The following is a 16,519-nucleotide window of genomic DNA, read 5'->3' as shown; positions in this document are numbered from 1 at the left end:
CTCACTGAATGAAAATGAATTAAATGAAGCATGAGCCACTTTATAGCATAGCTACCTCTATGAAGAACTCTCATTTTCGCTTCTAAATCCTAACGGAGCAAGCTGTACCGTTGTTGATTGAGGCAATATGCTAGAAGCCGGAAGATCGCGGGTCCAAATCCCGGTGAGGTGGATTTTTTTCAATTTACCTAATTCTTCCAGCCGCACTATGGCCCTGGGGGTGACTCAGCCTCTAACAGAAATGAGTACCAGGAATCTTCCTGGTTTGCAGGGGTAAAGGGCGGCCAGCGCGTAAGGCTGACAAACTTACCGCCATCTGTGAGCCGATTGTATAGAAAATGTGGGAACCTCAACATCTCACAACCCTATGGGCCTTCATGGCCTGTTACAGGGATACCTTTACCTTTCACTCGGAATTTTTAAAAGCGTTTCTGTCTTCTATTAATTGTATTTGTTTTTGGCCTGTAATGGCAGTTCTGTGCGATCTGTTCATGAGATTCATCTTTCAAAACTCCGGGACATCTGATTCTAAATTTGTTCTGTATTTTATAAAATCAGTGAAAGAAACGGAGCCAGAATTTTCGCATATTTAAAAGTAAGTCTTTAAGGCGATATTCCCTGTATTCCTTTTGATTTCTTCCCAAGAAATTTCTCCCCCAATATTCTCTATGTATTCCTTGTCTCCTCCACCTAGTTCCAAGTCGGTTGAAGTATCCCAGAAGCCACTGCTCCAGGAACACTAAGTGTTTCGTAAACTGCCAAGTTCCTCGTTATATTGTATCTCAAAGTACCGCCGCCCCCAACTTCGTCATTCTTAGGTCAAAACATTTTACAAAGCTTTTAGGCCTTACATCACTGTCAGTTATATGCCATTATGGAAATGTACTACGAGAGGAGGATATATTTATATAAAACAGCATGGACACCTTTAAAATATTTGAAAATCTATGTAGACAAATTTAAAGAACTCTATAGAAGATACTGACAAGGAAAGAGGGTATGGAAAACTTTACTAGATTCTTTTAGTGGCTGACTGCTCTAGAGTCGGTAATGAATCTGCCGGTTCCATAAATGCAAGAGAATTTCTTGTCTTGCTGGGCTAATATTAATTCTTCATGTAGGGCTGTGCTACATGGGCTTAGTCGATTAGGCAGATAATGTAAGAAAGTTGTAAAAAGTTGTGTCTGTGCTTAACTAATTAAGCACTAGGCCATGAAGGCGTATGGGGGAGTGGATATATCGATTCACACTTTCTTGACCTTTGTACTGCTTGGAGGTGAGTGGTCATCTTCACCTAATGGCTGCTTTACTTCGGAGAAAGAGCACCCGGTACCAATTGAGAGGAAGCGAGATGGAGTCCACATTCATCCTGGAGGACATAGAGATGAGAGAAATCTCTGCCCCTACAGGCACTCGCAACTCCAACCTCTCGGTCGTCCAGCCGGTAGTTAGTCGCTATACCGACTGAGCTAGGTTGTGGCATTTAATTTCATTAAAACTCGAAAATTTCCCCAGCGCATAATATTATTTTTTTTCCTTGGCACTACAGCCCAAGTGGGCTTAGGCCTACCTCCATGAACTCCGTTCATTTCGGTTTTTATAGATCTTACACATTCGGTAGGACTCCTTGGGCGAGTGATCAGCTCGTCGCAAGGCCTCTACCTGTACACAAACACAGAAAAACGCACACAAACATCCATGCCCTGAGTGGGATTCGAACCCACGATCCCGGCTTCCGAGCGAGCGAAGACAGTACATGCCTTAGACCGCTCGGCTACTTTGACCGGCAGTGTATAAGAATTCAGTTCGTACCTCACAGGAAACAGTTCGAACCCACGATCCCGGCTTCCGAGCGAGCGAAGACAGTGCATGCCTTAGACCGCTCGGCTACCGTGACCGGCTCGCATAATATTATACTGCCCCTAAAAATATAACTACATTACTGGAAACAGTTTACTTAATTCGTTTTGTAATGGCCTTGTCGTAATATCCCTAACATACACGTACACCGATCGGCCTTAATGAAACGTGTTTCTAAATTATTGTCGGTTTTCCATGGACTATGAACAAAAATAGTTTGGAATCACCCTGTTGATTAGTCATGCCTCCTTGTAACACCGATAGTAACTACTTACGAGCCGTTGGAAACAGAACAATGGTCGGGCTTTTTAATTTGACTAGAAAGATAATCTGGTATTAATAAGTGATACGTTACATTCCAAAACCCTAAGCCTTTGAACTCTTGCACACGTGCTTGTATATGTATAGGCCTTGGCATAGATAAAGGAATAATATAGAAAAATATAATATCAATGCATTCGATTTTTAAATCTCACATGTGGCTTATTGTAAGGGCGGTGGAGGGGCTTGAATCTAAACTTATATGCAAGTCAAGACCAATACACCTTTTAAGCTTTACTGTCTAAACCAAAGATACGACCCGTAACGACTTCACAGCAATATGAATCATTATGAATATACAGTTTTACAGTGATAATTTCGTAACTCAAGTGTAAGCGGCCTCCGTAGTCTAGGGGTAACGTTCCCACCTCATGCCTCAAGGTATGCGGGTTCAAAAACCCGGCGGAGCTCGTGGAATTTTTAAGGGCGGAAAAATTCAGGGAACAAGTCCTCCGGAAGGGACTTTAAGCCGTGTGTCCCGTGTCGTAGATTTACGGCACGTAAAAGAACCTCATGTCTCTAAGAGACCGCTGAGCTAAATTAGGCCCAACATTTCCCGCCCAAAGTAGTTTCCAGTGCTTCCGGTAGATGGGGAAGTATTAGGTACCACTGCCAGAGGAGGGACGACCTCTTTGACAGAAAGGGACTAAAGTATTAGATACCACTGCCAAGTAGAGGGTAGAAACCTTGCTGGCAGAAAGGGACAAATAGCGAGCACCAGTACCGGTAGGGGATGGAGACTGTAGAAATTAAAAGGGGGACGTACAATAGACTATCAAAAAGTCGCGGTGCATGGGGAAACCCACCCCCTCAATACTGAATCACTGAACTCAAGTGTATTTTACGGAAGAAAGCAATACAAAAATATCTGATTGAGTAAGAAAATTTTAGATTCTGAATTCATGGGAAATGTTCTTCCTCTTAATTCTGCCAAAGAAGGCCTGTGACTGCATAGACATACATCAAAACATTATATACGTAATTCTCCATATAATTAATCGAATTGACATAAAACACCCACACATCATAAGTAGAAGTTTTGAAAGATCGAAATATATGAAATATAAGCTTCCCTTTTTTCGGAAATTTATATACTCTATTTTCTGTTTAACCACAGTACAGTATCTGCAAGTTTAACCCTTTCATGCTCTTCAAGGGATATCTCATTTATAGAGGGGATGTATGTCTGATATTTGATAAGGCCAGGGAATGAAACCTCTTTTTGACATCTGTAAAAAATTGAAGCTAAAGACTTGTAATTAATGAGGGTTTCGACTTTGCCCATTGTCCGGTGTTGTAAAAGCTAGAGAACACAACGTTCCGGAAACTGAATCTATTTACGTCCTCAGCTGAAGGGGTGGAAGACATTTACTCTGTTGATTCCGTTAGAAACAGCTAACCTCAGTCACTTGACAGTCTGAGCTTAGCTCTTTCTAACGGACTCAACAGTGCCTCCCTCCCCATCATCTGAGAACGGAAACAGCTCCAGTTTCCCACATGCTGATATCGTTATTTTTAAAGAATACTGGACGATGGACGATGGACGAAGTCCAGAAACCCGACAGTCCATAGGGTTATTCACCGACATCAGAATCAACTATACATTTGTGTCCTCTCTGCAACAGTACATGCGTGTCACTATGGAAAGTTTCTTTAAATGGAAGAACGGGAAATTATTTTCAAACTGCTGTCAACCAATACACTATGTGAGTTTTCTCAGGCACTACGATTTCTTGTGGTTGTGTGTTGATGCAGACCTCAGACTTTCTCTCTAGCTGCGATCCGTCTGTGCGTGCCGATAAGACTCCTGCTCTTCAGAAATCGGTTTACGGTGTGGAACTTGTAGCCACTTTGAACTGTACAGGATCCTAATCGCCACCTTGTAGCATATCACGTTGCTGCCGTCGCTGTTGTTGAGCTTCCAGTACAAACTTCCTGCAACCTGAAAAACAAAATGAAACACTTCCATCATGTCACTTCCGGCTTCTCTTCCTGTGTACGCCAGTTCTGACAATTCCGACAGTGCTAGAAATAAAATAAACATAGGCAACATGTATTATAAACTGGAATTTGAAGGGAACTATGGGATGGGACTGGGCCTGTGACCAAGAAGGAAGAATATTCTGAGTACCACTTGCCGAGGAGAATAGCTGGAAGCAGGAGAGGGCAAATATATGTAAGAGGAGGCTGAAGAAATCTGAGAGTAACTCCACAATTTGTAGTCTTCACCAAATGTTATTTGCGTTATTACATAAAGGGGAAATTGGGCAGATTGGTGCAGTATGTAGTACGCATGGAGACACGAGTAATTAATACACATATTAGATAAAAAAACCGGGAGAGACCGCTTGCGAGATGTATGTGTATATTGGAAGGTCCTGTTAAAGCAAACCCTAACGATACTTATTTACTTACTCATGGAGCTGAGCCCTTTTTGAGGAGTCGTCAATTCTGCAGCTACTCAAGAATTTCACAGCATTTCATAGAACCCGAAGGTTCATTACCATGTTCACAAGAGCCCTCCACTGGTCCCTATTCTGAGCCAGATCAATCCAATCCATACCGTACCATAGTATCTCTCTAAGATCTATTTTAACATTATCCACCAACCAACGCCTTGGTCTTCCCAGTGGTCTCTTTTATTCTGGCATTCCTCTTCTACCCCATTCGTGCTACATGCCCTGCTCACCTCATCCTCCTTGAATTGATCATTCTAATTATGCTTGGAGAAGACTACAAGTTATGAAGTGGTCAGTAGGTGAAGCGTAAATAGTTGGATTCGTTTATTCGCAACGCTACAGTTTCCAGTGGGCGTGCACTGATTGCAAAAGGATTGCACCATTCAATTGGAATACGGACGCGTGACAGTGCTAGTGAAAGGGAGCGAGTCATCCAGTCGGCTCAGTAGCTAGCCACTTAGTGGAATTCTTTTATTCATGCTATTATCTAGAAAGCTTATACGTGTGCCAGACATGGGCTCTCACACAAGATAACAAAACGAATCTCGGTGAGATAACCTGCCGTATGATTGAGTATGCATGTTTCCCTTGTTCTCAGTTACACCAAGCATATCACTGCACCTTCAGAGCCAGTTGACAGATAGTAACGAAGCGTCAAGTGACTGTCGTGTCACAAAAGGAAATTTGATATATACGTGTACAGTATGCGCCAAAATTGCAGTACTGAAACTCGCGCATCTCGAACGCGCATGTGCGTTTGTCGACGGGGCATAGCTCCAGCCGCACGTGTTCCCAGTAGTGAAAAGGAAGTTGTGTTGTGCAGTTGTTGTTGGAAATGGGTCTCTCGACAGAGGAAAAAGTATTCATAGTTGAGTATTATTTCCGCTCATACGGAAGTGGTCGCCAGACAACTCGCTTCCTTGGTTTTGAGCTGCCAGATGTTATCGTCCAGAAACCGCTACACAGTAAACGTGTGACGGTATGGTGTGCCGTCTCAGCACACGGTATATTGGGCCCCTATTTCATTGGGGATGAGGAAGGCAATGCTCTTACCGCCACCCAAGAACGCTTAAGGGACATGGTGATCGGACCATTTCTTCAAGATTTGAGAAGGTTCTGTCGTGCAAGGGGCCTTCACATGAATAGACAGTGGTATCAACAGGACGTCTTTTCATTTCAGTACTGTAGTTTGGCGCATACTGTACTTTTAATTTTAACATTTGCTGTCATCAGTAATACCTAGCATCTGAGGTGGAAGCAAACCTAGCACCGTTTAATATAACACACTGAACTTTTCATTGACAAGAGACTTTCGATAAATATGCAGATTCATTAAGAAATATTTTATAGAGCGCAGGACACTGCGAAATTGTGAAGACTGTTCATGGCCTATAGCTAGTAAATCATGGTGAATAGGTATATGAAATCGTGACCGGAGATTGCCAATGTGCCACTACTGTTTGGCATTCCTCACAAATCTGTATGTTTAAAGTTACAAATATTGATAGGCTGGGAATATCTGAGGTTATTTCCGACAAATTCAATATACAACTTAAATCTTCGGATATTAAGCACAGAAATGGATCGGTAATTGTGCATTATCAGTTTATAATTGTCCGAAAACAAATAAACTCAAGCACTTAAAGAAACATTTGTATCATAAGCTCTTATCTGGACATCTTATTAAATTTATGTAAATCAAATTTGTAAGTTACCATGCAGACGTGCAAAATGAAACGTATTCATACTATAATAAATTCAATATGGTACAAGTATATTGGCTGCCACATACTGTCCCTTCTTCTCATACCGACAGATACCATACAAATTGTTAATGTGACGTACCGGGGGTAGGTCGCTTGAGAAATTCACGACAGCAGAATACTGGTTGACGGCTCCCGCCTTCACAGGGCAAACTGTTTCCGACCCTGCTGTGCAGGGAGCAGGAGTTGCTTCCACTTGAATGTTGATTCCATTCAACCTCAGGTACACTTCTTGGTACAGAATGTTTGATTCAAAATCTACAAGAAACAAAACGAGTTTGTTGTTTGTGCATTCATGCATGCTACCAGAAGAATATGGTGAATGAAATTTGTGGCAAAGTTTGATTTAGAATACGAATATTATGTTGAACACTATATACTTTGCGAGATGTGTCTGATTTACACAGTGTTTCAGGTGTAAGAGATCGGGCCGAACTAGTCTAACCAAGTAGGATCATTCCCTCCTTTATCTGATCCTGCTTGCATAGGCTGAACCAGCTATATTCAACCTCTCCAACCAGCAGGATCCATTGCTCCTTACACGTGATCCTTCTTATACAGGCTCAACCAGCTCTATTCAACCTCTCCAACCAGCATGATCCATTGCTCCTTACACGTGATCCTTCTTATACAGGCTCAACCAGCTATATTCAACCTCTCCAACCAGCAGGATTCTTTCCTCCTTACACGTGATCCTACTTATACAGGCTCAACCAGCTATATTCAACCTCTCCAACCAGCAGGATTCTTTCCTCCTTACACGTGATCCTACTTATACAGGCTCAACCAGCTATCTTCAACGTCTCCAACCAGCAGGATCCTTTCCTCCTTACACGTGATCCTACTTATACAGGCTCAACCAGCTATATTCAACCTCTCCAACCAGCAGGAATCTTTCCTCCTTACACGTGATCCTACTTATACAGGCTCAACCAACTATATTCAACGTCTCCAACCAGCAGGATTCTTTCCTTCTTACACGTGATCCTACTTATACAGGCTCAACCAGCTATATTCAACCTCTCCAACCAGAAGGATTCTTTCCTCCTTACACGTGATCCTACGTATACAGCCTCGACCAGCTATTTAAAACCTGCCCAACCAGCTTCATGGATTTTCCCTTCCTAATCTTTGTTCCACTGGTGCTCTATACTCATATATCACTGCCTAATGCGGTGTACGACAGCCCTGATGATGTACGATATTATCGGAATTTTCAAAGTACTGCGTACATGATCCGTCATTGTATGCAACATCTGTCTTATGCAGCCTCGCTGTTGCGAAACAAGACTGCATTAATTATATACACGCAATTGCCCTGCGCAAACTTCACTTGGTGAGAGATTTTCAGTGTGTCAGCATGAGTGAAGTAGCGCATTTAGCTCTCTACCTTCCACTTCCCTTATTAATTTATATTCTCTACTCCGTCCAAAATTCACTTGAAGAAAGCAGTCTGCTTTACCGTTTCTCACGGTGTTGTCGCTTGCAGAATTCTTATACTTTTTCTTCTACCCTGAAGATGGGGGCGATACGTTCCTCCGAAACGTCGGTTAACACCACATATACACGGTGCCAAATCCCAGAAGACTGCTTTCTTCATAGTCACCGCCGTGAAAGCCTCAAATCTTACAAAATCCACTTGTTTTGTTCCGAACCAGGTCTCTATACGTATTCGGTTCAATTTCCTTTCCCCTGAATTTAGCGAATAATTTGTCATAATGCTCAATTTTAAAGCTTCTGTTTTCGTATAAATTACTTTTATCTTTCAAAGTACCATGCTAATTGGCACATTCTTGACCCTGTATACTCGTAGTCGATAGGTTCTGATTTCGAATCTCTGACTGAGGGTTTTCGTAATTTTTCTCAGTCCTCTTCCAGTCAAATGCCTCAAACCATGACTTTCCTTCCAAGTTCTCTTCAATTCATGTCTTCCCATGATTCGACGCTATACAATCTAACTCCTGAGAACATTGCAACATTACCTACCAAAAAAATCTTCCAAAATGAAGGTAAAACGTTAAAGGTGTGCAAGTATCCCTGTAACAGGACGTGAAAGCCCATAGGATTTTGAGACGTCGAAGCCCCCGCATTTTCTAGACAATCGGCTCTCAGATTGCGGTGAGGCTGTCAGCCTGACGCACCGGCCTCCGTTTACCCCCAGGAAGATTCCTGGTACTTATTTCTGTTAGAGGCTGTGTCGACCCCAGGGCCATAGTGCGGCTGGAAGGATAAGGTCAATTGAAAGGTTCCAAATACCTTATCGGGAATTGAACCCTCGACCTTATGACCTGTACTGGAATTTAATACATCACTTCCAGAATTCATTGTTAATATATGATGACGCCGTGTAGCAGAAGTACGACTGAACTTTTTTTGTGCAATTCACAATACAGAGTTTTGTTCAGCACTTCTTGTTACGGTAGAAATACAAAACACATTTTGATTGTAGAATTTTAGGTTCTCACAGCGGTTGTTATGAATAGTTCTATCTTTAGGGATATAGTGCCGTATAGCAAATGTTGGAAATAAAGCGAAGCTTCAGAGGGATATGTCACTTCCCTCTTCAGGATTGAAGAGTAAGCCAATTAAGAAACCAGCAGAAAACAGAGATTTACTTCGTGCCTGAATTGTGCTTGTCTCTTGCTTGGCTCTGTCTTCAACCCTGCATATGGAGGCGCCATTTTCCTCTGAAACGTCGGTCGACTTCCACCGGCCTACGTGGCGCTGCACCCCAGAAGATAAAACTATTCACACTTTGATTTAATACAAAGGTTGCACAACGCACCAGCCAATTCGATTGAGTATCGATCCTGTTTGCACAACACCGAATACAGTGCAAAGTGACGAAAATAATTTCTACTAGTAGTAACAACTGTGCAAACGTTTGTGGTGTAGCTTCTATGGGGAACTACTCGAAAGATAGAAGTGTTTACTGTATTCAGGCAAATGCGGCACCTCTCAGCTTTTACCTGCTTTGAAGCTCGAGGTGACAGTTGTACTGGAACCTGCGACTAGGTTGCAAGGCAGTGTACTGCATCCGTCGATGCTGATGCTTAAAGCATCGTATTCAGAACCTGTAACACAACAGTTGAAGATGAATACCGTGACGTATAAACTCATTGCTAGGCAACGACTCAGTAAACACATTCCAGCTGTTACCAACGCACGCAACAATAGAACGTCTATTGCTGGGGAACGGATAAGTAAACACGCCTTCTTAACAATAAAGGCTGTGTTTTGTGGGTGGCCCGTGAAAAGTGGTTATAAAGAAGGGTTCGGTTGAGAAGATTCAGTTGTCAAGCCGGAAGGTTGCGGGTTCGATTTCCGATGAGGTCGTTGGGATTTTAATTGACGTAATCTTTTCAGCCGCACTATGGCCCTGGGGTCGACTGAGTCTCTAACAGAAATGAGTACCAGGAAATTTCCGGGCAGTAAAGGGCCGCAGACGCCTAAGGCTGACAACTCCACCGCCATCTGTGAGTCGATTGTGTAGAAAGTCTCGACGTCACACAACCCTATGGACCTTCACGGCCTGTTACAGGGATTGTAAATACATAGATATATAAAGATAATTTTTCACAAGATTACTAGCTCCTAGAACTTGACGCCGTATAGTCTGGTAGATAGTTACCAACGTTTTAGTGGATCCTACAATCTGTATATAGGGGCCCCTTGATAATGTAAAATCTAACCTAATTTTTCAGTTCTATGTGGATATGTAAAGTGGTTCTTACTTCACGGAATGAACATAAATGACAAGTTCCTACAAACAAGTTCAGAAGAACGCATTTCGATCTAAGAATATAAAATAATGGGGCTTTCGGGTTAATACACAACGAGAAGCGTTGCCGTTTATAAACGTCACCTGGTTTTCTTAGCGCAATGAAATGTACGTCGAGCGAGAAATCTGTTTGAAAGCGGCCGCTTGGAGGGGTGAGTATGCAGACAAATGCGCGGGAAGTGGTGTGCGAAGAAGAGGCGAGGTTGGAACTGCGTCCAGTTAGCAGTTCTGAAATGTCGTCACCAGCTACATCACAGTAAACGAAAATGAGAAGTAGCAAATATGGGTTTTGTAATAATATCTGGCATATAATTCAGTTACGATTTCTCTGCCAACCTTTTTCTTGTCAATGCTGTACCGAATGGTCTACTATCCTTAACGTATTTGGTGTGGCAACTGTATATTTATTTCTCGCCAAATTTACCGAATTCACCGGAATGAAAGAATAAGTCACCAGGTTAAAACCTTGTACCGTGTAGAGCCGTTTCTAGGTAACGGCTGCAACTGATACACACGGAACAATAGAGTTACTGTTGGAAAAAGTATTTTCTACTAGGTCTTGCAGAGGGGTTATAAGGATGACGATTGAAGCAAGAATAGACAGTTGGGAGGGAGCCGCCGTTCAGAGAGGACTTGAGCCCCGGAAGCAGAGGAATAGCCACTGTTAGAAGCCGTTACCAGGGAACGTCTAGTAACAGATTGAGAATACTAGTGTGTGTGTGTGTGTGTATAACAGTGATTTGTAAAGTGTGAAGATCAGCAATGGCGCTCTAGTTAAGTGTAATTACTAGTTGTGTGTTGAAGTGGTCAACAAATCCAACATCCAACCCAAAACCCCTTCTACAGTCACGTAACAATATTGTCCTGTGTTCAGTAGCTATGCACTAGACACAATATGATATAATTTAAGGGCATGCATAAGTAACGTGTTCTACAATTACTGTGGGCCTAATTGTCTCATGTTACTAAAGCCATAACTTTTGCCCACTGAACAGGCTGGTCTAAAGGTAATGATCTAGGCTTGTATTCTTAACGCAATTTGTTCGAATCTCGGGGAGGGGGGTCTACTGAAAGTAGTATTTTAATGAAATTTTTCATAGTTTTCCTATCTTTCTCCAGACAAATGGATGCCATTAGGTAATTTAGGTGAGTGCCGCTTCGTTCCAGGAGCCGGGATAGCGCAGTCGGCATAGCGACAGTCTACTGGATGGACGACCGAGGGATCGGAGCTCGAGTCCCGGCAAGGTCAAGAATTTTCTCTTATCCACATTGTTCATAGCTGCTCTGGGGCCTACCCAGCTACCTATGCAATGGGAAACGGGGGCTATTTCGGCTATTTCCCCAGGGGTAAGGCGCCAGAGGCGTGAAGCTGACCATTCACCTCCAACTAGTGCTGAGGTCAAGAAAGTTTGGGTCTATATATGCACCCCCCCCATACGTCTTCATGGCGTAGTTAGGTAAGCACAGGAACAGTTTACCTTTATTTTACAGCCTGGTCTACACTTATACTCTAACGTACTCGGTTCGTGTGTGGGGGGGGGGGGTCTTCTGCTTTGTTTAATGAGGTTTTTCGTAGTTTTTCTAACTCTCCCCAGACAAATGGATGCTATTAGGTAATTTAGGTCACCACCGCTTTGTTCCAGATCCTTCTATTCCTTCAGTCATATTCGTATCCTACGACATATAGTCCACATACTGAAAGCGGTGTTGAATATCCCCCCCCCCCCCTCGAAAGCATTTGACCAATTTGTGTACAATGTCACGGAATGTAGTGCAGAAATTCGTGGGGTATTTTTAGATGACGAAATTATCTGTGTTTCTTAGAATTTCAGCCTACAAACTGGAATTGAAGGTAGCTGCTAGTACCGGTTATCTTTACTCTTGGCTAAGACGCACACTTAGCCGGTCACGGTAGCCGAGCGGTCTAAGGCATGTACTGTCTTCGCTCGCTTGGAAACCGGGATCGTGGGTTCGAATCCCACTCAGGGCATATTTACTTTATATGTGTGCGTGTTTCTGTGTTTGTGTACAGGTAGAGGCCTTGCGAGGAGCTGATCACCCGCCCAAGGAGTCCTACTGAATGTGTAAGATCTAGAAAAACCGAAGTGAACGGAGAAGTTCATGGAGGTAGGCCTAGGCCCACTGGGGCTGTAGTGCCAAGGGGAAAAAAAGAAACACACTTTGTAATTAGTTGCCCTCAGGGGCCCACATTCATTAATTTGGAGGCCGCAATCAAGGGAAGCACTGTCATCAGCTGTCATCATTATACAGAGAGCCTAAACTGCAGATCTACAACAAGTTTTTGCAAGACCTTCTGACCCCTAGCTTCCTTTAAAACATTCTGAAGAGGCCAACAGGTGTTATACGTGAATTAATCAGTATATAATTCACTTTTATACTCGTGTGCACAGTGTCCATGTGGAAAGTAGCAGACTTTACCTTAAATCTCCGTTCTTTCTTCATATTCGGTATTTTTAACAAACAAAAATATCTGATACTGCCACATAGTATGGGTGACTATAGACGGGGTTGACGGGGTCTTGGATAATTGGATTGACCACCTACATGCAGAAACTACAAATAACAATAACATTATCTATGATTTCCACACTTTATAAATCACTAAAGCACACATTAAGCCTTTTACAGCTTTCAATGTCTTCACTAGACGTTTCCTGATAGCGGATTCTAATAATGGCTCTCTCTCAGATTCAGTGCTGAAGTCCTCTCTGAACGGCGGCTCCTTTCCAACTTCCTCTTCTTGCTACAATTGTCTTCCTTCTAACCCCTTTGCAAGGACCAAGTAGAAAAAACGTTTCCAAAAGTACCTCTATTGTCGTATGCGTATCCGTTGCAGCGGAAACGTTTTTACCGAACCGTTGCCTAGGAACGGCTCTACACTCTACAGTACGAAATTTCTGATTTCTATGAAATATTTCTCTAGATCGGTCTGCTGCCGTAAAATTGAAAGCTGAATATAATTTATGCGAGGCCGCCGTCTTAATAATTTATGTAATACATAAAAGGAGGGCGAACAGAATTCGTTGCTTCATGCTACGCTTTGCATCACAAAAATTAGGAATCTATATTAATGTCATTGTTGTCGAAAACACACCAGAACGTCGCATGGCCATCACGATATTGAATCCGTAAATATGAAAATATATTTCCTCCTATGGATCTGTGCGAATAAAACATTACATGAATATCGGCCAGTTAGTACTGCATGCTTTCATTTTGAAAAGAGAATAGAATAAAATTGGCTGACATATTTGGATAAATCACAGAATTAACTATTAACTTACCACAATCTTCGAAGTCGACAGCTATGGTGCATGCGCACCCAAGCATGAGAAGCAAAACCGTAGAGCGGAACATATTCCTCTCCGAGCCTCTGGTGCAGTCTGCATGCAGTGTTCTGGGCGACTATATGAACCTACACACGATAAGAGATCACGAGTTTGCTTACTGCAATTATCGGCACATATCACAGATCATCTTGTTCGATTATGTCGTACGAAATATTCTTCATATGAGTAGTACGAATTTCCCGTGATAAAACATAACAGTTTTAAATTTGCGACCTCGAGTGCTAAACCAATATCTGAAGGCCAAAACAGATAACAGAAAATACAGTAAAACGGTACTGAAAAAAAAAAACAAGGCAGTTGATTCTATGGACAGAGGACAGAAAGCCCCACTCCACCACGTGATTATCAGTATTTGCTGAGAATATGTAAACGGATGTGCCTGGATTGAGTTTGTAAGATTGGGGAGTGTGAAGAATGATATACTCTTGGATGTGATGCTGGTCCGGTAGAAGTTCATCGATATTTCGGAAGAAAAACTGCATCTATATTCAGGGTTGAAGATTAAGCCAAGCCAGCAACCTGCAAGATGTAAACCGCCCATGCACGCTCCCATATATTAATACTCTTCATGTATAGGTACAAGTAATTTACGAGCCGTACAAATAACATCCCGTTGATCATATCGAAGATTCTGTGTGTCCCTATAAGATGGGAACGTACTTTCGGATCTCCTGTAAATCCCTGATTGAATGAAGAGTTGGAGGGAATATCAGTAATCGCCATATTCGGGATAAGAAAACACGATACACATCTGCTGACATGTGGAACTCGAAAGAACATGTCAAGGAGAAGTGATATGTCTGTCCTACTCCAAACAAGTCCTGACAAAAAGATAAGATAGACATGGGGAAATTACGCCGCATAATATTTATACCGCCGGTCACGGTAGGCGAGCGGTCTAAGGCATGTACTGTCTTCGGTCGCTTGGAAACCGGGATAGTGGGTTCGAATCCCACTCAGGGCATGGATGTTTAGTTTGTGTGTGTGCGTTTTTCTGCATTTGTATACACGCAGAGGCCTTGCGACGAGCTGATCACCCGCCCAAGGAATCCTACCGAATGTGTAAGATGTAGAAAAACCGAAATGAACGTGAAGTTCATGGAGGTAGGCCTAGACCCACTGGGGGTGGGTCGGCTACCGTGACCGGCTTGAAAATGTTTAGTGGGATATATTTCACATTCAGTGTAATTCCAGTCTGAACATGTTTGGAAGGGCTGCGCGGTAGCGTAGTTGGATGAGAGGCGTGTGTACGCGGTAGCTTGGTTGGTTGGGCACTACGCTAGAAGTCAGAATGTCGCGAGTTCAATTTCCGATGTGGTAATTGGATTTTTAATTCAAGTAATCCTGGCCCCGGGGTCGACTCAGCCTCTAAAAGAAATGAATAGCAGGAATCTTCCTTCTGGATAAAGGGAGGTCGGCCCGTAAGACTGACAACCTCACCGCCATCTGTGAGCCGATTGTCTAGAAAATGTGGGAGCCTTGACGTCTCACAATCCTATGGGCCTCCACGGCCTATTACGCGTGTAGCTTTACCTTTTCTTTATGCTTTGGGAACACCAGCTACGGTGATTGAATTAACCAGCTTTATTTTTATTTATTTATTTATTTATTTATTTATTTATTACTATTATTGCTATACAACCCTTTGTTTGGCCTTGGCTGCTTTTCAGTTTCTTGATCCTATGTACAGTCGGTAGGACTCCTTGAAAGGGGAATGAGGCCATCGCAAGACCGCTACCTACACACAGAACGACATAAACACAGAATGAACGCACACAATACAGAATTCATGCCATGAAAGGGATTCGAATCCACGATTCCAACTTTCGAGCGAGCGAAGGATGTTCATGCCTTAGACCACGCGGTCATTGTGATCGGTTTGTACTGTTATTTATTTATGGTGTATCTAAGAATGTGTTCGAACACTATAAATAGTTTATAATTAACCATTTTATCCTGTATAATATTCTGAGTAAGTCGATCCAGAAAGGCTTGAAGTGAAACCATCCGACCTTATGAAATTAATTTCTCAACTCCTCTTGACTAGCGAACAAGATAAAATGTAATCCGACCTACCGTTCGTTAATGGAACTGCCCTTGATTTTTCACATTTCTCGACAGGAAAGAATATCTGTCATTGTCTGCCTTTCGTCTGACTCTAGACTGCTTCTACAGTGCCAGATATTATCTGAAATTGAGGTCAATACCATTTACATCATGACTAAAATATGCCTTTATACTTTGAGCGGAGCTGGGATAGCGTAGTCGGTATAGGAACTGGCTACGGGCTGGATGACCGAGGGGTCGGAGTTCGAGTCCCGGTAGGTCCAAGAATTTTCTTGTTTTTCATTTCATGCATCCTGTTATGTTATTATATAAAACACAAAAATACAATGGTCAAGGTTAAAATTAGCTTACATACAAGTTCCGGCTATTGAAGCCATTATCAGGCAAACACATGATTACCATATTCATATAGTACTAAACTGCAATTGCGATAGTGACGCTGGATACTGATAATTATTACATTATAAAACATATTGTATAAAGATACAATGAACTATAAACTTATTATAAATACGAAAGTTATGGCGTAAAATAAGGTTAAAACTCTTCATGTGATATCCGTATCATCAAGCCAGTTGTTGCAATTTGTTATATTCCAGCGGACATAATGGTATATTCTAGACTTGTATACATGTAATAAGCTGCTTGGAAGCTCGTGGTATAGATGTATTATAGTTTTGACGTTAATTGTTTAGTCGGTGTCTCTTCTTAGGGGGCCCATACACGTACGAGTCTGGCTCGGCTCGGGTTCCAAGGAGCCAAACTCGTCCGTGTGTGGGTCGCAAATTTGGGAGTCAGCTCATGTGTTTGTGGTGAAATTAATCCGAGCCCGGCTCCCGAGTCAAGCTCGTCGAGCCAGACTCGTACGTGTATGGGCCCCTTTACAATATATTTGTC

The 16,519-nt window shown here is 42.5% G+C and overlaps 1 protein-coding gene across 4 annotated transcripts in view; it reads right to left on the bottom strand.

Moving 5' to 3' along the window:
- Positions 1-2,957: 2,957 nt before the first annotated feature.
- The window catches only part of LOC111866759, a 31,987-nt gene continuing 18,425 nt past the window's right edge, over positions 2,958-16,519 (bottom strand). For 3 of the 4 annotated variants that reach the window (XM_023855997.2, XM_023855998.2, XM_023855999.2), the window contains exons 2-5: positions 13,490-13,620; positions 9,373-9,477; positions 6,486-6,661; positions 2,958-4,123 (exon numbers count right to left, since the gene is read on the bottom strand). In XM_023855997.2, coding sequence (XP_023711765.1) covers positions 3,953-4,123; positions 6,486-6,661; positions 9,373-9,477; positions 13,490-13,562 — 525 coding nt within the window. In that variant the 5' untranslated portion in view covers positions 13,563-13,620 and the 3' untranslated portion in view covers positions 2,958-3,952. Of the gene's footprint in view, positions 4,124-6,485; positions 6,662-9,372; positions 9,478-13,489; positions 13,621-15,631; positions 15,696-16,519 lie in introns of those variants that run through there. The other variant, XM_023856000.2, reaches the window with a different exon arrangement.

Source organism: Cryptotermes secundus, unplaced genomic scaffold (genome assembly GCF_002891405.2).
Source record: "Cryptotermes secundus unplaced genomic scaffold, Csec_1.0 scaffold213, whole genome shotgun sequence".
Classification (NCBI taxonomy): domain Eukaryota; kingdom Metazoa; phylum Arthropoda; class Insecta; order Blattodea; family Kalotermitidae; genus Cryptotermes; species Cryptotermes secundus.
This window is presented reverse-complemented; position numbering and strand designations above follow the sequence as displayed.